At 35.9% G+C, this 20,299-nt stretch overlaps 4 protein-coding genes across 4 annotated transcripts; 1 reads left to right on the top strand and 3 right to left on the bottom strand.

The window, feature by feature from the left end:
- Positions 1-4,375: 4,375 nt before the first annotated feature.
- Positions 4,376-5,352, bottom strand: LOC117615151 (cilia- and flagella-associated protein 251-like). Its single transcript, XM_034344168.1, has one exon. It carries the CDS (start codon positions 5,230-5,232, stop codon positions 4,519-4,521), a length of 714 nt encoding a protein of 237 aa, XP_034200059.1. The 5' UTR covers positions 5,233-5,352; the 3' UTR covers positions 4,376-4,518.
- Positions 5,353-9,488: 4,136 nt separating this feature from the next.
- Positions 9,489-11,998, bottom strand: LOC117615650. Its single transcript, XM_034344767.1, has 4 exons — positions 11,203-11,998; positions 10,676-10,916; positions 10,091-10,208; positions 9,489-9,989 (listed from the first exon to the last, which is right to left on the bottom strand). The coding sequence occupies exons 1-4, from the start codon at positions 11,823-11,825 to the stop codon at positions 9,898-9,900; spliced, it is 1,074 nt and encodes a 357-aa protein (XP_034200658.1). The 5' UTR covers positions 11,826-11,998; the 3' UTR covers positions 9,489-9,897.
- A 1,325-nt stretch (positions 11,999-13,323) lies between these two features.
- Positions 13,324-15,741, bottom strand: LOC117616183 (heavy metal-associated isoprenylated plant protein 8-like). Its single transcript, XM_034345426.1, has 7 exons — positions 15,640-15,741; positions 15,456-15,540; positions 15,196-15,371; positions 14,145-14,298; positions 13,872-14,050; positions 13,696-13,789; positions 13,324-13,601 (listed from the first exon to the last, which is right to left on the bottom strand). The coding sequence occupies exons 1-7, from the start codon at positions 15,739-15,741 to the stop codon at positions 13,324-13,326; spliced, it is 1,068 nt and encodes a 355-aa protein (XP_034201317.1).
- Positions 15,742-17,390: 1,649 nt separating this feature from the next.
- LOC117614827 lies at positions 17,391-19,085 on the top strand. The gene is made up of 3 exons (XM_034343737.1): positions 17,391-17,542; positions 17,865-18,572; positions 18,640-19,085. Exons 2-3 carry the CDS (start codon positions 17,955-17,957, stop codon positions 18,856-18,858), a joined length of 837 nt encoding a protein of 278 aa, XP_034199628.1. The 5' UTR covers positions 17,391-17,542; positions 17,865-17,954; the 3' UTR covers positions 18,859-19,085.
- Positions 19,086-20,299: the final 1,214 nt, after the last annotated feature.

Here is a 20,299-nt window from a genome sequence, read left to right on the forward strand (position 1 = left end):
AAAAATGAAACCTTTTCTTTCAAGTTCTTGAAGTTGTGTTTTGAGTTCTTTCAACTCTGCTGGTGCCATCTGATGTGGAGGTATAGATAGGTGATGTGCCATGGTAGATATCTATAGAAAACTCCACTTCATGTTCTGGGGGTATTCCAGATAACTATTCTAGGAAAATATCACTGAAATTCTTCACTATTGAATAAGCTCAAGCTTGGTATTACTTAGATCCTCACTGACCATGTGAGCAATCATTTTCAAATAATTACAATTTTTATTATCCAAGATTGATTCAAGTTTGCAATTATTCTTATTTCCATAAAAACTGAATGTTTTCTCTTCGCTGAGAGTCATAGTCACCATCTTTCTACCGCAATAAAAAATAGCTTTAAATTGTGTACGCAAGTCCATCCTCAATATTACATCATACACCATAAATTCCAATATCATCAGGTCAACAACAAGCTTATGATCTGATATCTCTGTTATGCAGGATCTACACACCTTATTAACTTCAACACATTTACTCAACGGAGATCTAACCATCAACGAAGATTTCATAAATTCATAATATAGCACTGTCAAACTGAAAATTAATTATGCATCTTTCGCTTGTCAAACTAAAACAAAAAATTATGAGCGATGCGTGCTGCATCAGTGAGTTTGGGCATTTTGGAAACTGAATTAACGGCCTTGTGGGAGGGCTTACTACTGTTTTATGGGAAAGGTTTTCACAATCTTATTATTGAGTTAGATTCGTATGAAGGAGTTAGTTACTTTTGTGGCACTGAGATGTTATGGACTAATATTGGTAACCTTGTTCAAGATGTTCGGCTTTTGATGGAAAGATTGGATGTTGTAGAGGTGCGCTATCAACCTAGACAAGAAAATCGGGCGACTCATTCTTTGGCTCTATTTGGTTTTAAGGAGCACACTCGGTTCATATGGGAGAATTAGGCACCAATTTGATTTTTGGATGTACTTGAGTTAGATAGGGAGGAGAGTAGGTTTTTGTTTTGTTATTGCGTGTTGTGGTACTCTTTTTTCTTGACCGAATTTTTCTCCTTTGGAGATTTTAAAGACATGGTTTTAATGAGACCACAAGATAGCATTGCCCCATTCCAGTTTTTCTGAGTGATTGTACTTGGTTTTTCCAGTATCAATGAAACTATTTTTCCTGATTAAAAAATAATAATAATAAGATGAAGAATCTAATCCGTACAAATAAATAAAAAAGATGAAGACTCTAATTTGATTTTCTTTGTTGGATACATTAATTACTACAAGGTTTTTGACTGTCATTTGGTAAACCATATTCTATGAGCCCATATATAAGCAATCAGTCACACATGGACATGAATGATGTTTTCATTGTAGTTAGTTGTGTTCCATTAGAGCATCTCCAACAGACTCCCTATTCTCTCATTCCTAACTACTTTGGCTAAAAAGAATGAAAATCCTCCTTCCAACAGACTCCTTACTTGGCTCTCTATTTTGGAGAACCAACTTTTGGCTCTCTACATCTAGCAAGGAGGAGAGAGAAATGGAGGCTCGCCAAATTGAAGAGAAAAGGGGAGAGAGAGATAGAGACATTTGGGAGGTTGGTGGGGTTGGGTTTCTACTTTTCTTTTTAATATATTTGATTTGCAAGAGAAAGAGAAAGAGAAAATAATAATAAAATATTTCAGATTAGCCAAAATAGAGAATATTGTTGGAGGAAACACCTTTTAAGTGGTTTGCTATAATAACTTTCTAGTTATTTTAGCTAGAATTTGACTAAAATTTGGAGACTCTCCTTGAGATGCTCTTAGTTCTTATTTTTTTTTCTCTCGTGGACCTCTTTGTGTGTGCCACGTGTCTCCTCTTACTTTTAGATATATAAATATAAAGTTTGCATGCGTTTTGGCTGAATAAAAGTGTTAGTCCATTCAGTCAATTTAAAAATATGTCCAGAAATAGTAAGAGCTCTCTGTCTGTAATTATGATACTACTTGCCTCTTTACCTGTAACGAGTGCGAATAACATCTTGACACATATGCAAAAGTAATTCATCAAAAATATAAAAAGAAATTTTTTTTGTTTGCACATAGATCACAATGCTATTTGTAAGAATGTAAGAGCTCCCACTTACCTAATAAGAAGGAAAGTATTTTCCTTATAATTATAAATTATAACTCTTAATTTTTGTTCATCAGTCTGTGCTAGGCCATTGGATGGAACTTTGAAACTCATGCATTATTTTAAATGCATGTTAAGTCTCTGTATTCTGTCTCGATTTCAATTTCGAGTTACATTACTTTTATTTTTCTCTACTGTTGTATCAAATAAACACATAAATTAAAATTGAAAAAAGTTTTAAAAAGTTCTTAGGGCAGTTTTCAAACCCTCAAAATCAAATGGATTTTTTCTCTCTAAATTGAAAATCCGGATTTTATCTAAATGGATTATCACAATGACCAAAATTGGGAAGAAACAAAATAAAATTAATGTGTTTAAAATCGAAATTGAGACAAAACACAATGAGGAAAAATGCATTTCACTCTTATTTGGAAAGGTTGAATACAAGAAACACATGGTGGTTATGAATAGTTTATTTAGATTTTAGAGGAGGTAGGCTGACCTTGAGTTGAGCTGTTCACAATTTTAATGCTTTTCTTTCTGCCTCCTTTTCCTCTCTTCGGAGCTAAGGAAGGAATTTCAGCCCATGGAGAATTGAGCGTCAAAATAAACCCAACATAATATTCATATTCATAGTGGGTTCTGTGGTGGTGGGGTTTTGCTCCTTGCTACCCTAAAACCTGCCAAATTCTGGAATCTAATACAATAATAATATTATTCTTTCCTCCAAATTAGAGTGGGTCCTGGGAGATTGACTGTCTGAGTGGTTCTTTTTTGCCTTTTCGGTGTTTGATTGCGTAGTGTGAAATGTATAAACTATTAATTTCAAGGGTTTATTAGAATCTTAACTGTAAAAATAATAATAAATACGTTTATATGAAAGGCTTAAATGTCAAAATAGTTCATGTGTCGGTCAATTTAGTTTTCGTGTTATTAATTTGGTAAATTTGGTTATTGTGTTTGTATATGTTAGTCAATATGATCTATTCCGTCCAAATTCTGTTAAATCTATAAATCGGTGTTATTTAATTTATCCCCAAAAAAAAAAGGGAAAACAAAACTCGATTTTAATTAGCCCAAAAAAAAGGGAAAAGAAAAACTAAATACCTTTGTTTTCTTATGTAACTTCGCCATTATTGATATGTAAAGGGAGTTGATTTTCAAACTCCTCCTTTTTCTAATATAATTACACCATTTGTTGAAAATTATATGTTTCTCTCCTCTTTTATCCATTTATACTTTCTTATTGGAAATTGTATGTTACAGTAAAAAGTATTTAAAAAAAAGGAGCTGATCTTTCCACTCCATTTTTCTCCACTTACACTCCCTTTTGTTTTTTTAATACTTCTTAATTAATTTTGTTCTTTTTTGTTCTTTCTCTTTCCTATTCTACCCCTATCCTACATTAATTTCTTTTTACGTAACTTTTATATTATTTCTTTTTCTTTATACATAATTTTTCAACTTTCATTCCATTTTCTTTTTCTTTATACTTTTTTATTATTTATTTTTCTTCATGCCGTTAAATGAACATGATAATATTTTATTTTATTTTTAGAAGACCTATAATGCTTAATGAAGTTAATAAAAAGTTGAATTAAGCATTAGAAAAAAGGAAAAAAGGGCATAGTCAGGGAGGGGAGGAGCTGCACATTGATTGTAAAAGTGGGAGAAACCGTTCATGTCAATCTCTATCCCCAACCATTTTTCCCATCGACACCCAAAGGCCCCAACTCTCCAAGCCACACTTACCCTCCCCAACTCCCCAAGCCACACTTACCCTCCCCAACTCCAATGCACCCACCTCTAATATATAAAATAAAAGCTCATGTAGCCTTAGCACTCTGCAATGGTCCTTCTCACTTCTCCACCCGCTGAGCAGTTACTCCTCTTCCTAACTAAACTAAAACCTTTTTTTATTTCCCTTTTCAAGTTTTTTATTTTATTTTTTCTAATGATATATTTTAGTTTAATTGAACTTTTAATGTATTTTAAAATTAATGCAACTTTTTATTAACTTCAAAAACTTTATAGATTTTCAAAATAAAATGAAAAAAGATTATCATGTTCATTTAACGGCAACTTTAACGGAACAAACCAAATTGATTAATGGTCTTAAACACAGGGATCAAATTGGCCAAATTAAAAAGTATTTTTTTAAAAACCCAAAAGAAGTGTAAATGGACAAATTCCAATTTTATTTTCGTCAAATTCTCCAATAACTAATGAAGAATTAATATTTAACAGCAAATATTGGCAATCGCCACTAGTAAATTGTTATTATGTAATCAATAACATCAATAATTTACCAAAGTTTTTCAAAGTACCCAAAAGACGAAAAGAAAAACAAAACCAATAATTACCCCAACTAATCAACCGAGTCTCAATTTTGGGTACCCAACATACTAATCAAGCTTTACCACAAACCAAAAATCTAGCTTCCAGCGACCTTTGCTTATTTACCCTTGCAATAAAGGCTTCAACTCTTTTGTTTAGTTCTTCAGCAGGAATTCCAGCTGCCTCCTCCTCCTCCTCCTCCTCCTCCTCCTCCTTTTTTTCTTGTTCTATTTCTTCCTCTTTTTTCTCTATTTCTTCTTCTTTTTCTTCTTCATCAGTTCCCTCACATTCTTTAAAGTCTTCGTCCTGATCAACTTCATGCTTATCTTCTTTAGTTTCATCAACTTCCTTCTCTTCAAGTATCTTCGCATTGTCCTCCTTCTGACTCAATATCGGCAGTTCGGTCCTCTCTTCTTTCTTCTCTTGAAACATTGAGGTTGGCGCCCTGAGACTTCGAGTTCTCTCAACATACTCGTTGTACATCTCATTCGCGGGAGATGATTGCCTGCCGCTGAGCCTCGATTCTCCAATAAGGAAGACTACTATGAAATTGACCACAATGAAAAGGCACCTGGGGTTAAAGAACCCGGACCAAGAATTTGGAAGAGACATAAACAACAAGTGTTTGGCAGTGTAGAGAGAAGGAAACCAATGAGAGTACGAACAAAGTAAACAGCATGCTATTGCAATAAGCAAATGAACAATAAGACTGTAAAAAATTTGACTGTTGTTCTGCTTCTTGTAACTCTTCATGGCTCGAAGCTTTTCACCCTTGATTGGATCCATACATTTATTGCACAAAATGGTCAGAGGAATTTGGTGGGATTATTAGTTCTAAGTTGGTCCTTTGAGAGGAGCCAATTTAGGGGACTAAAATTAGACAGTGAGTCTTGATTGAAATTTGATTTCACAACTGACTGAACGTAAAGAAGTGAAAACAAGGTGTGTATATATAGGGGGAGGGGGGGGGGGGGGGGGCGGCGCGGCTGGGGGGGAAGCTGGATATTTTGGAGGGATTCAAGGCATGCATGCTGCTTTATTAATTATTGTACATGCATTATACTATTGTGTGAGGGGAGGGTTACTTTATGAAAAAGCTAAAACAGGTTGAGAATGTGTTCATTATTTGGGTGCTTTTGTTTTTCAGCCTCCATTGCTTTCACAATTCCTTTTCAAGGTGTTGATGGTTTTCAATTTTCCTCTTCTGAGCTAAGAAACATTCATTTGCATCATCAGCAACGAATTATGAAAAGCTAGCTACTGGTTTTTGCATTTGGATATAGGTGGTATGGTCGTACGTCCCTGTGACATCAACCCTCTTAATTTGTTCAGTGTGACAGAAATTAAAGAAAAACAGCATAGCTTCCTACCCTTAACTTCCATCATATTACACAACTTTTTGTACAGAATTAAGTTTTTAGTGTATGCTTATATACATATATATAGATATTTAATGACAATAACGAAGGCAATGAAAGATTCGGCGGACAAAACTAAAAACAAAGGTCTAGTTGTCGGACTACCAAAACATCATACTTTTTTCTCACTTAAAGGGATTGGAGGGAGCATAGCCCCCCATATAACAACCCCATCCCTTAAACACCCATGCAGTGAAAATTTATTGAAGAAAAATAAGAAAAAACCTATATATATATATATATATGCCAGTGTTATACTAGTAGTACTATATGTATGTAAGGATCTCTCAAATAAACTTATTTGAGGGATACTTTTATATGGTTCATCACACATTGTATTTTAATGATCTGAACCATTTAGTTTTTAGATATTCCCTCAAGGATCGTCTCTGCGGAAAAAAAAAAAAAATTTCACTTGAATCCAAAACCATTTGACAACTCAATTAGATGGTTGTTATTATAGTCTTTTCTTGAAGCAACGTGTTCGTATATTTTGTTGATCACAATTAGATGTCTTAATGATTTTCAATTTGCATAATTTTTTGTAAGGATGATCTATGAATGAAGACTTGCAAAAATAGACGGTTTGGATCGTTGAAAAAAATTTCTTAGAGAACCGTAAAGGAATTTTATTTGAATGATCCCTTAATAAAAGAAAATTGTATGTATGCACATACGTAAGCACGCCATATATGCGATCTGGGATTTCTCTTTATAGCCTATCCCTTTATGAAGTACAAGAGAACAGAGCATGCCAAGACAAAACGAGGCATAGTTTTAACAAATCAAAACATTGGCTTTGCTCTTTATGTTAATTAATCACTACATGGAAATATTGTTTTCATTGAAATTTATTTGCTTTCACCAATGGTTTCCATATCTAAAGTTAAGAGTAAGTTAAGACTAGTTGCCATGAAAAAGTACCACTTTTAGGGTAGGCAGGCATTGCAAGAGAAGAGAATAGCCGTGAAGATGCCCCAAATGCCACTTTTAGGTTTTTCTATTTCAAAAAATTGATGCGCATGGTTTGCTTTTCTCCATATAATAGAGGCCTATCGCAGTATGGCATTGGCACATGTGTTGAACTTAAAAAAAAGAAGAGAGGAAAGCACTTTGTAAAGGAGCTTCTTAAAAAGCTAGACAAGAGGGTCGTTGTCAAAATTAGCAATGTGATTCAAAGATTAACACAACAAGGGTTAATTAAGGGTTAATTAGAATCTCACTCTCAAGATTGATCAAATGGAAGTTGGTGCCAGATATATGGAGTGCCAGTGCAGGAACTATGAATTATTGAATTAGAGTTACGTAGTGCTCATAATAAAGAAGGCTAAAAGGAAAATCCCCAAAAGTCCAAACCTACCTTCCACAAAGAAGGTTAAAGAAGTTAGTGGTGGGTTTGGAAAGCAAGGCTACTGAGGTAAATTAAATATATCAACCATGAGAAGAGCAGCTTCCAAGTGTTAACTTGTATTAATTCATTATAATTTCTAATGCTTTCAAATATTTGGCATTTGATTGTTGACCCATCAGCTGTCATGCATATGCTAATTTACAAACCTAATTCAGCTTTCCAAGACCACATATAGCAAGTATATACCTGATAGATGCGCCTTTTTCATCTTTTTGGAACACAAGTATGTGTTCAATGTATATACATTCTGCTTTTACTAAATGGACGGTTTTAACAGATTCCACTATTACCAGAGAGAGAGAGAGAGAGAGAGAGTGGAGTCCATGTATTTGGATGTGAACATGAAGCTTGACAGAAGGACATAAAAAAGCTTTGGTTTTGTCTACAAGTATATTTATGCAGTAAATTAACATGGGTCTTGATTGTTTTATTCTATATATCAAGTTGGAAGAATAACATGTGATCAAATTTCATTCTAACAAAAACAATCTTTGTTTTAGGGAGTTGATTTTTCCACCGTAAATTTAGGTTTTAGCCACAAAAAAGTTTTTACTTTTGAAAAAAGCCAAAACTTTTTCAAAAAATACAGAAAAACTTCTCAACTTTCAAACAAAATACATGCAAATGTAAAGGATTCCTTAGGAAATCCGAAAATAAATAAGGGCAATTTTGTCCATTTTGGCTTCTTTTAAAAAATTTCTCTCTCCTTTGGCCTTTTCCAAAGTCTCCCCTCTCCTTTTTTTTTTTTTTTTTTTTTGTTATAGTAAAAATTATTAAAAAACAAAAAGGAATGTAAGTGGAAAAATCAGCACCCTTGTTGTTTGTGCAAATTTCTCACGGGAGAATATTCACGGATGATTCTTCTCTCTCATACGTTCCCCTGCTAGATTCCCTGCAAGACAAATGGCGATCAATGGAGAACCACCGATGTGGTGGTGGCCAAGGGCCCTCCGATGCCTAAGTTAGTAATATGATCTCAAAAGATGCATATAATACTGTAAGGATGGAGATATTTCTCTACGGGGGAGATATGTGGCTTAGGAGCCGAGTAGGTAAGAGAGGTGGCGGCAGCAAGGGCTGGCCAGCCAGCAAAAGAGAAAGCATAGGAGGATTTCGGCTGGAGAGAGAGAGAGAGAGAGAGAGAGAGAGTAATTTTAGGGATTTTTTAGAGTTACCTTATTTGTGTCCTCCATTTAGCTTCAATAGATTTTCCTTTCTTGTAACATTCCTTTTCCAATTAAGGAGGAAATAATTGAGAATTATTCATCTCCTGATTAATTGAGTTGAGGGAAGTTATGGAAGAAAATAAATAGATTAAGGGAATTTATGGAATTTATTTCCTCAACCTAAATAAGTAACTCCCATATTGAATATATTATTAAATCAGAATTTTGATTTAAATAATGTATTCTTAAAGTTTGCTTCTTCTTCACATGGCGCCTCTTAATTGGTTGTCGAATTTATTTGCTCCCACACTTGTTTTATTGCAGATGCATCATAGATTAATGAAAAAATAGAAAAACAATATTCTTTTTTAATTACTTATTTGATAAGGAATATTATATTTAATTTAATTACTTATTTGATCAGGATTGCACTTATTTTTTGCTGCCTAAAATAAATTTGAATTGATATTCACCAAACCAAACCAAAAACTTCAGATGTGGCAAAAGCAAATTGAAACAATATTTAACATCTTTCTGGTATTGCATCATCATCTCTTTAATGAAAAAAGACTTGAGATCTGAGCGCTCTGTCTTTTTCATGTCATTCTATGTCGCACACCAATCTTGTGGAACACATTTTGCTTTAGAGATTAACAAGTCTTTAAACGTGGACTTGTTGGAACTTCGGTCCCTCAAGGCTCGAGAAATCTACAAAAGGCAGAATAGGAGTTACTTGCATCAACGGTCATTAGTCCACATTAACTCAATTAAGCAGAATAGGAGTTACTTGCATCAACGATCATTAGTCCACATTAACTCAATTAAACACAACTATTAACTCAATCAAACACGGATCACCTGCATTAACGGTTCACAATCACTCGCTCAATGGCTGATCTGATTGAAATTTGAAAACCAACAAGTTGGATGTGAAGGTCTATTGAGTCTGGTAGAATCACACTAATAATAAACTATTGAGTACAACGAGAACAAAAGTAGAACTTTAAAACGCATAATGATCTCGTCACATATTGGACCAGCAAGAAGAGAGAACAAATGGGAGTCAATTCTTTCATTCAAATGATAAAAGCCAGCTTAAGATACAACAGAAAGGCACCATTTCAGCTTGGACGAAATAGCGCCTGGCAATATATGCACCCTCCAAAAAACTCAACTACAACAACAATAACAAAAGCTGGTAAAACCACTGCAAATACTACTATAGGGTAGCTCAAGTGCAGGAAAACGAAGCCTGCTAGTTGGAGTCAGATAACCGATTCTAGCTAACAAAAAATGAATGCTATGCAATCAAATTCTCCTTGTGGTGATGATCCAGAGAAGAATCAGGTGACTTAGATTGCATGCCAAGCACTAAGGGAACGAATAAATAGAACAACTACTTCTACTCAATCTCTCTAAAGCCACAAAACTGCAGGACATGATGCCCTCCCTTTCATCAGAGTACCACAGCAACCTTCTCCTGGGAAATTAATGACAGAGGATGGGCGATGAGGGGTTCATAGTGATCAGCTCCGGCACCACACCAACCTGTTTGAGAAAATGTTCAGAAATGTAGGCCCAGCTAGCTAATGAAGAAGCTAATCGACTGCATGGCGTGTATTTTCAGAGGACAGATTGTTTTTTCTTACCTGTTCCTTTCATGAAAAGAAAGAAAGGAGGTTCACAAATTTGACTCCTGGGTCGATGTGGAAGGAAGAAAACACAATTTTCTTCATCAACCATTGCATCCGATCCATGTGCTTGAACCTGTAATTGATGAATTTCAGACAAGAATGATTCATAATCCAGTGCATCTCACAAACTTCAAATTGCAAAAATAATATATACCAATATCCCAACAAAGCAAAGTAAACGGCAGATTTATCAAATGCACATAGGGTCAAGTTTAAGCAGCGGACTAATACTTGCATTGAGAATCACTGTATCATTTCTCCTCATAGAATTGTAGAAAAACAATATTAAAACCAAAATGCTCCTCTATTGCAAATCAACAAGCTCTTTAAAGATCAACTCAGCCTTCTCAAACGTTAGGTGCAATAAACCTTAATGCACTTCTAAACTTTAGTAACTCACAGAAAATTTGAATACTGATTGCATTCACACTTGTAAACTTTACTGATAAAATTAATTATCAAAATCTTCAACCAAGACTCTTTCTGAAGAAATTGAGTGAACAAGCAATAACATCCACACCAACCAAAACTTCTCCTTACCACATATATTTCTCGCTTAAACTCTGTGGCAAGACACTCTATTGCGATATCATCTCCAAAAGCCGCGGCATGACCTTCTCTGTTTTCATCAATGGATAATAAACCTTCCTCTGTGTACTGCAATGTGATGATATCATATTCATCATGGGTAGAACCAGAGGTCGACATGTATTTCGCCCAACTCGCTCCATCATTCACTGGGATACATCTTTCTTTGTAAATAGACTCTGCTGCCAGCTCTCTTCATTCAAAAGAAAATGAAAAGACAAAACAATAGTAAGGCAATCGAATCAAACAAAATAGTTTTTCCTTGGCCTGAAATTTAGCATACAAGAAATGAAAATATTCAGATCTGAAAAGAAAGATGATTTTTTTTATTTAATTATTCCAAATAAATTGTATTGGTCACATTTCAAGAAAGAAAATTTAACCCCAATAAAACGATTTTTTTCTTTTATTATCACATTTCACGAGTAAAATTTTAGATTTAAAAGAAATGAACAAGAGCAGATCTGAATAAATATTACCTCTGCATGCCGAGCTGAAGAAGCTCATCGATGGCAGAATCAAGACTCACGCGCTCGTCTTTCTTGGCCAACAACTTGAACTCCTGAATCAAATGTATCCCCCACCCAGCCCTCAGATCAGGCGCGTACATATGCCGAATCGCGTCGTCTATCACGCGCTTCTCCTCCCCGGCCGCAGATCCGTAGTCTTCCTTGAATCTCCGGACCGTCCGCCTCCTCAACTCCCGCGCGTCCACCTCACGCGCCGCCCTCATCGCCTTCTGCGACGCCGTGAACAGGCAATTCCCGTCCGACGACACCTCGCCCCCGTGCGACAGTCTGAAGACCATCGACTTCTGTGGCATTAACGAGTCCGAGTCGGACTCGGACGAGTCTTGATCCTCTGGGTGCTTCCACAGCACGCCCTTCGTGTGCAGCCTCTGGAGGTGCCGTCTCTGCTGCTCCTCGAGGCCCACCACGCTGTCCCATGCGACGTCGGCCGTTGACTGGTCAACGAGATCTACGGCCGAGATTGCGTCCTCGTCCAGTGGCGACGCCTTGGGTGGGTCCCTCCAGGGAACCGTCGGCGAGGAGCTTTGAAATGTCTCGGCAACCGTAGTCGAATCGCATAGTAGTTTCCCCATTTCCCAACTTTTTCCTCTTCTTTTGAAAAATCTTCAATCTTTTTTATTTATTTTTCTATTTCTTGGTATTCTTTCTCTTCTTCTTCAACGGAAGTTGCAGAAGAGAGAGAGAGAGAGAGAGAGAGAGAGAGAGAGAGGGTTAACGGATAGATTTATGAAGAGCGGGACAATTCGGACACGTGGATAAATCTGACGCGTTTAGAAGCATACTGACCGAGGGAGAGGTGCTAACGTGAGCCGGTGGCGCATGAGGGTTGAAGCTGAGCCAAGTCTCAGCCAGATTTTATTTCCAAATTCTGAATATTATTATATGGAAAATATTCCCCCACTAGAGACGTTGGTGTTAGTTGGAATATGCTGCTTCTCAGCTGCTCCGAAATTCAAATGTTATTGGGTTGGTGCACTCGTGCTCCAACCAATAATTATTTGACAACTCAGCTTATTATTTTAGTGGGACCCAACACCAGTATTGACTTTGATCGTAACGGTTATAAAATGACATGGCAGTGTCTGATTGGCAGAGTAGTTGTATAAAAAAATGTGCGTTATATTACAGAGGAATTAAGTTCGAGGTATTAGACCGTTTTTGAATGGTGTGGATTTTACAAGGTAGTTATTGGGTTGTTTTATTTGCCGGGGTTATTGTAGAATTTCTGTTGCTTGCCTTTTGAGCGGGATCAAAACTTGACGCGGGTAGTTGGCGCAGGAATGGTAAATAAATCGGACCAAAAAAAATTGTAATCTAATCAATCAACTATGGTATCAAATTTCAAATTTTTACCATTTTCTCAAGAACATTTCAGGTAAAATTTATTGTAATTTTCAATTACCAACTTACCAAAAATTGAAATAACAAAATTATTGTCTAAGTTTTTTTTAATTTTAAAATAAGCGATAGTATATTATTGATGAGTAAACAAATGTACAAACTCCAAAAGCTAAAAAGAAATAAAAACTCATAAATAGAAAATAAATCACAACAAACTCCTAAAGAGTTTATGAAAATTATTAGTTTAAAACAAAACTAAGAAACAAGACCACGGCTCCACATTTTCCGGACAACCCGAAGAAAATCATAGCGTCATATCAGCTAAACTCGAATCCAACACAACCATACATTTTTTCCCTTTTTAGAGCTCCAAACTATGTTGAAGGGTGGCAAAACTTGTAACAATTTGAGTTCACAAAGCTATATATGATCATGACAAATAAGTTGACTATTAGCAGGGCAGTTTTCTGGTTGGCTCTTTCCTTTTGTTTTGCTGATAAAGCTTCAGTTGGCTCAATGCCATTGCTATGTAAATGATTGGCTTCATATTCATATGACTCTTGTTATAGAGCTTAATAAGTAAGTGCTTATTTGGACCTAAAAAGCAAAAGCGCATAACACTTTCCATTTGTCAGTAGCCAGCCATCACAGCCAATATATGGTGCAATTTAACTCTTGATTTTTTTCTCTCTTGATATTCTATCAGAATTATGATGTCTTGAAAAGCTTTTACATTATGGAACAGGCAAAAGGGTTTTCGTCACTAAATGTCTGGTTGGGGTAAATATGCTGAGATGAGTATTGAGGAGGATACTGAAATATATTTTCCCTTTCTGGGTCTTTCTTGTTGTTGTTGTTGTTGCCCTGTTTGTGTCCTTGTTCTTGCTTCACAATCTCAGCATGCTTCCCTAATTGTTTTTTGATGTATTCTATCAGCTTTGGTGGATCAACCACTCCCCTCACTGTCACCCTTGAGCTCTCCATATTTGCTTCAACACTTAAAACACCTAAAATTGCAGCAAATCCCCAACAACAACAAAAATTCACGATTAAAATCCCCAAATTAAAGAGATTATTGAAGAGTCTTTTAGAGATTTTTACCTTTCATTTTCTCCAAGTATTTCTTAATATCATTTGCACAGCCTTCACAATGCATCAACATTTTCAACAGTACAACCTTCACCTGAGGCTGAGCCTGCATGTATATTTACAATACCAACAATAAGTAGACTCATGATTTATTTTATTCTTCAAGACTAAAAATAACAGAGACATACCTCTTCTTTCTTTTGGGGCTCTTTTTTCTCTTTGTTTTCGGGCTTTGGTTTTGGAGAGATAAGTTCAGCATTGCTGCTATACTTCTTCTGCAATCTCTCCAAAACCTTCAATGGATTGGCCCTTTTCCCCTTCACAACCACTCTCTGATTCGCATAATCAACCGTAACATCTTCGATGCCTAATATTCATTTCAATGAAAAACAGAAACAAAAATTATATATGTGCATGTAAAAAATTAAATATTTGCACAACCCAAAATTAATTATGTTTACCTTCAACCCCTTTCAAGCATTTAGCAACCTTGCTTTTGCATCCTTCACAATGCATAAGTACTCTCAACACAATCTCTTTGCTCGACTGACTGTTCTTCTCATCTTGTTGATTTTTCTCTGCATTTTGGTTATTGTTCTCCTGTTTATCTTGTCTCTAATAAATAACCAAAACAAATATTATGCAAAAAATTCAACACCTTTACAATAAAACTTACAAGAATCAAAACTCAAATTACAAGCAAAGCATAAGTTCATCAAACCTTCCCCATTTGACAAACTCCTGTATTGTGAAGTTACATTGAGGGGGATGAAGATGTTAGATATAAATAAGACTCTCCCTGCCATGCCATGTATATGATATTTATGTGTAATTAATTATGTACCTTTGCTTTTGAGAAACAGTTTCAGTGCTTCAAATAAATATTTTGATTTCATGGTTATTGGTTTACCAATTTACCAAACTGAGATTATCTGCAGAGGAAATGATTGGGTTTCAGTTACCACCCGGATTCTCATATATGGATGCATTTCCAATATGGGATTGAACTCCCAACTAGTTCTGGAACATTTTATTTACGCTTCCAAATCCAATTATGCAAATAAGTTTCGTTTCTTATAATGAGGTAATATATTGTTTGTATATAAAAGAGATAATTGTTTTGCAAGGACCATGATTATGGATCTACTCATACCTGTGTTTTTTTGGGGCAAAGTTTGGAAGAATGAGGGTGTAGGTGTCATTTGGGGTTCGAACTTAAAACCATTGATATGCAAACAAAAACTCTTACCATTGAGCTATGGAACCCGTTGACGGATACTCTCAATATTCTGAAAAGCAACAATTTTAACTCTAATGTAGGATCAATATATATACTTATTAAAGTAAGGAATTTGAGTAATTTCATTTCTTTGCGTACCTAAACCTCCATTGTTTTTTTCAATACACCACCACCATATTAATATATCCTAGCAAATAAATAAACAAATTTAGTCTAATGAAGGAATTAATTGATCTTTTTTATTTCTTCTTATCCTCCTCTGGTTCGCTAACGTGGTCATCTCCATGGCTGCTCTCGCCTTGTTCTTGTGTTTCTTCCATCTCTGACCTCTTAACTGTGACCACCTTATTAGCCACATTTTGGAGGCGTGAGCAAAGCTTTTCCAGAAGAAATCTTCCTTCCACTACCACTACGGGATTATCCTTATCAACCACAACACTTTCAACTCCTGACATAGAAAGAAAAAAATCAAAATATATATATACCCAGAGAGGAAACAACAACAACAAAAAAAAAAAGAGGCATTTTGTACCTTTCGTTTGTTTGCAGCATTTTTTCACATCTCTTATACAACCTTCACAGTGCTTGGTAAACTCTAGCTCAACAAATTTGCACCACTATTAAAAATAAAATTAAAAAAAGAATTAAAATATACCTTTGAAAAAATTGTAATATTGCACTTCCTATGTATTCAAAACCATTGTTGAGTGTCAAACCTCTTCTTTCTTTTCTGATACATTGCCAACCTCTTCTTTTATTAAGGGGACGCGTTCATATCCCCCGAAGCTTTTTTTCTTTAACCACTTAACAGCCTTCATGCTTCAAAACCTCTTGATCTTTCACCTCTTTCTTCTCTTCACTTGTCTTCCTTTTTTGCTTTTTTCCCCCCTATTTAACAATGGACAGTTTCTCAAAGGAAAACCACGTGAAAATTAGAAATTAATTAGGCACATTGCTGCCACTGCAATGGAGTGACAAGAAATTAATTCTGTGATCGCTTAAATATTTGCTATCACTCGTGGCCCTTCAAACATTTACATTGAAATCATTGATTGATATGCTACTATAAGATTAGCCTTTAATATTTCTTTTAATTGCATGTTTAGGGCTTGTTTGATATCCTAATTGGATCCATTTTTTCAAACTCAAAAATAAATTTTGAGTCCAAAGCCCATAATTCGTGTTTGGTGAAGTCCATTTTCCAAAAGGCCAACTAAAAAAAACTTAAAACATGCCCAATTTTAAAAACAAAATAAGCGAGGTCTCTTGTCTCTCGTCTCCCCTATTGGTCTCCCCAAGGTCGACCTTACCTGAACCTTGTCTCAAATCTCATCGTCGGCACCTACTAGTTTTACACCTACTGGTCTCCTAGATCTCTCTCTCATCCCTCGCACCTATTTATTTAAAAACTCATGTTTTGTTCTAATAAAAAATCATGATTTTTTTAGCTCATTTTTTTTAGTATGATATAAAACGAGGCCTTATTAATCCGTAATCGGAATCAAAATAAAGAGTTGAATTCCTATTACGGATTACTTATGTGTTTACTTCACGTGGAGGAATGAAAATGTATGTGACCCCCACACAAAATCATGAATTCAACTCCTAATTTTGGAGGAATTGAACTCTTGGATAGGAAGTGATATTCTAATTTCTAGAGCTAACCCATCAAGAATTTATCTTTTTTACCTATTATATTCTCACACAAATTTTAAAATTCTAAATTAGTCATCTATTTTAATTTTTAACCCAACAACAAAGGTATTCTAGTAATCAAACTGGTTTCAATTCTGATTCATGGTAATTTTGTAAACAACTTATAAGGAATAATACCATTCCTACTTCAATTTCATATAATTTAGTAAACAACTTCAATAGGAATTCGAATTCTAACTCTCATTTATTTAATTCATCCTCATGCAATTAGGAATTAATAAACATGTCATAAATGTGCATTTGTGCCTGACATTAAACCTTTTCCTTGTGTATAATTGCCGTTGCTATCCTGCCAATATCTTACTCCTCCTTCCACAAACCGATGGTCATGAAATAAAAAATAAAAACAAAGGGATCTATGTGCCCTTCAAATAATTTATTATTGTTTGTATATTATAGTTAGCTTTTCTTATTCAACTAACAGAACTCACACATGCACAAATTTATCGCATAAGTGAATTAATTAGTAACACCACCTATTTCACCCAAAAAAAGATTGTCAGGCCAAACTAGTTGGTTGGCATTGTTTCAAGGGCCTTGGCCCATCGTAGCAAACATGGAAAATCAGAAAAGAAAGAGATGGTTCCAGACCGAATTTAAATACTGCCTGATCCATATCAAAGCAGCGCAATGCCATGGTCTTGGACACGTGTCGCCCAAATTCAGTCCCGCGTTTGCACGAAACCAAGTGTCGTGCGCAGAATATTACACGTACAAACAGAGGAGAAGAGTAAGCAGAGAGTGGCATGACTTGCCTTTGTGTCCTTTTGTTTTTCCACATATGCGCACGCACTCTGCCTCTCTCCCCTGATCTGATGCATCGTCTTTTCATTCGGAGGCTTTCATTTTGGTTTTGAATGAATCATTTGCTTTAATTTCCTTCGCACTCATCCCTCATCTTCAGTAAGATCTCTCTCTCAAACTCTTTCAAGAATTTCAATAACAACTGCTGTTTTATATTGCAGGCAGTTATCGTTTGTATGTATGAATGTGTTGCATTGCATTTCAGATTGTTAGCCTTTCTTGATTGGATCGGGTGATAATTATGTATGGAAAGATTGGTGAACCCAACTTAAATCCTTGTTAATTGAAACCATTTTTTATTGGTTACCATGTATGGCTCTTCAAATAATTAACATTGTTTGAAATCTCTGATTGATACACTGCCTGAGATTTGCATTCGTTTCTTCTTGTAAATGTGAATTGGGTTTTCCATCTTGTTCAGGTTCAAGAAGTATCACCAGGAAGACACTTAACAAATCTTCCCAAGCTAGTTTGATTCAAATCTGTAAACATCTCCACACAAAAAAAAGACATGTCAGGTGTGTCTCTTGCTGTGGCTCCTAGAACGGAGCCTGATACAACAACTACAAAACCCGGATCTAAATCGCAAGAGAAACCGCAGCACCGTCAACAACAGCAGGCTGCTGTTGGCGGTGTCATGGGCTCATTGCGGGTAATTGAGCTCCAACTCGTGGCTTTCATCATGGTCTTCTCAGCCAGTGGCCTTGTCCCGCTCTTTGATTTGATCTTCCCTGCTTTTGCCTCTGCCTATCTCTTAGCCCTGTCTCGCCTGGCCTTCCCGGCACATGGCACCGTCACTTCCAGCTCTCAGGAGATTTTCCAAGGCAGCAGATTCTTCAGGGTCTATGTGATCGTGGGCACCACCATTGGGCTTTTCTTGCCGCTTGCATATGTGCTGGGTGGCTTTGCAAGGGGTGACGAACATGCTGTGCGCTCTGCAACACCCCACTTGTTCTTGCTCTCGTTTCAGATTCTGACTGAGAATGTGATCAGCGGGCTGTCGCTGTTTTCGCCGCCGGTGAGAGCTTTGGTCCCATTACTTTACACTGTCAGGAGAATCTTTGTCATCCTCGATTGGACCAGAGATGTTTGGCTCAACAAAACCCTGCCTGCCAATGCACAGCTCAAGGTAAATTATAATCATATTTCTCGTGCTTCTTAATTGGTTTTCTTATTTGGGGTACTTGTAATTGTAGGACACTGCATGGTTTTGGTTTGGGAGGACCTTGGCCATAGCCAATTTCCTATATTTCTCCATCAACCTGTTCGGGTTTTTGATCCCTCGGTTCCTTCCGAGGGCGTTCGAGAGGTACTTCAAGGAGAGGGATGAAGTTCATGCCAAGATGGCAGAAGACAAGCGCTCTGAAGCAGCTGCAAATAAATCAGAACCAGTTTCAGATAAGAAAGCTGCTTGAGTTTTGGTTTTCTTGCTCCCCCCGTCTCGCGGTCATGGTTATATGTAGACTGTTTTTGTTAGCAGAATCTACCTCTAAATTTACTGCATCTTAACTTAATCAATTTGCTGAACATGATGTGGCTTGTTGTTGATCTATGGAAGTTTGTTTTGTATAACTACGTTTGTTGTTGATGTCTCACCTGCTGAGGTATATTTAACTAAAGAAAAGCAAAGGTGATTTGCTCATTTTTCAAGTTCAAATTTGTATTGTGGTCGACCAAGGACCAACAAAATCTTTTGAGCCTGCCAGTCCAACCACAGCTATAAATCCCAATAGGGGACAAGGATTTAAACTCTCAACCCACTCCAAACCAGAATTTTTATCTAAATCTCAATCCAAACTGCAGTCACAAGTTTTAATGTCCACGTCTTTTATTAATTTGAAAAAAAGTTAAAAGTCTTTTTGTTATGTTGTAAATGGGCTTTGGGTGTGTTTCTAAAGTTTATTTAATATAAGGTTTTTTTATAATTTCGGTTCTTATATTGAATGTAATAGTAAATTTCCCCCTTTTTTTTTGGGGTGTGAATATTTTCAAGAGAGTCTTCAAATTTTAGCTAAATTAAAATAGCTAGAAAGTTATTATAGCAAATCACTTAAAAAGTGTTCCCTCCAGCAATGTTCTCTATTTTAGCTAATTTGAAATATTTTATTATTATTTTCTCTTTCTCTTTCCTCCTTTTTCTCTTGCAAATCCAATATATTTATTAAAAAAAGTAGAACCCAACCTCATAAACCTCCCAAATGTCTCTATCTCTCTCTACCTCTCTCTCTCTCTCCCCCTAGCCAAATTCTCTCCCCTCCTCTCTACATATAGAGAGCCACACCCCAAAATAGAGAGCCAAGTAAAGAGTCTGTTGGAGGAGGATTTCCTTCTTTTTAGCCAAAGTAACTAGGAATGAGAGGATAAAGAGTCTATTTGAGATGCTCTCAACAAGGCCCATGAATAGTTTTTTCTTTTACTTTTGGCATGAATGGTTTTTTTCTTTTGTTTTTGGTAAAAAATCATTTTTGGCTCTTGTAGTTTGTCAATTTGTTTATCAATTTGAACCCCCATAGTTTATTAATGTAGTTTTCAATTCAAAGAAGTTTGAGGATACATTTTAATTTATGTCAAAATTCCTATATGAGGCAACGTGACAATGCAATTACCTAATAGAATTAAGTTTGGAATTCACTATAGATGAGAATACCTCAATCTTATTAATTTTATAATGATAACATGATGCCCTAATCACGGGCCAAAGTTGATTTAAATACTTTAGAAACTCTAGGAAACAGAAATGGTATTAAAAGAGAGATTAATAAAAGTTTTCAAAAACTAGAAAAATAATAAAAGGCACGTTTGTGTTGTTAAACTATCTCGAACGCTCAAAAAAGTTCATACATCATAGCAAAGCAA

The sequence above is a fragment of the Prunus dulcis genome, chromosome 1 (assembly GCF_902201215.1).
Source record: "Prunus dulcis chromosome 1, ALMONDv2, whole genome shotgun sequence".
NCBI lineage: Eukaryota > Viridiplantae > Streptophyta > Magnoliopsida > Rosales > Rosaceae > Prunus > Prunus dulcis.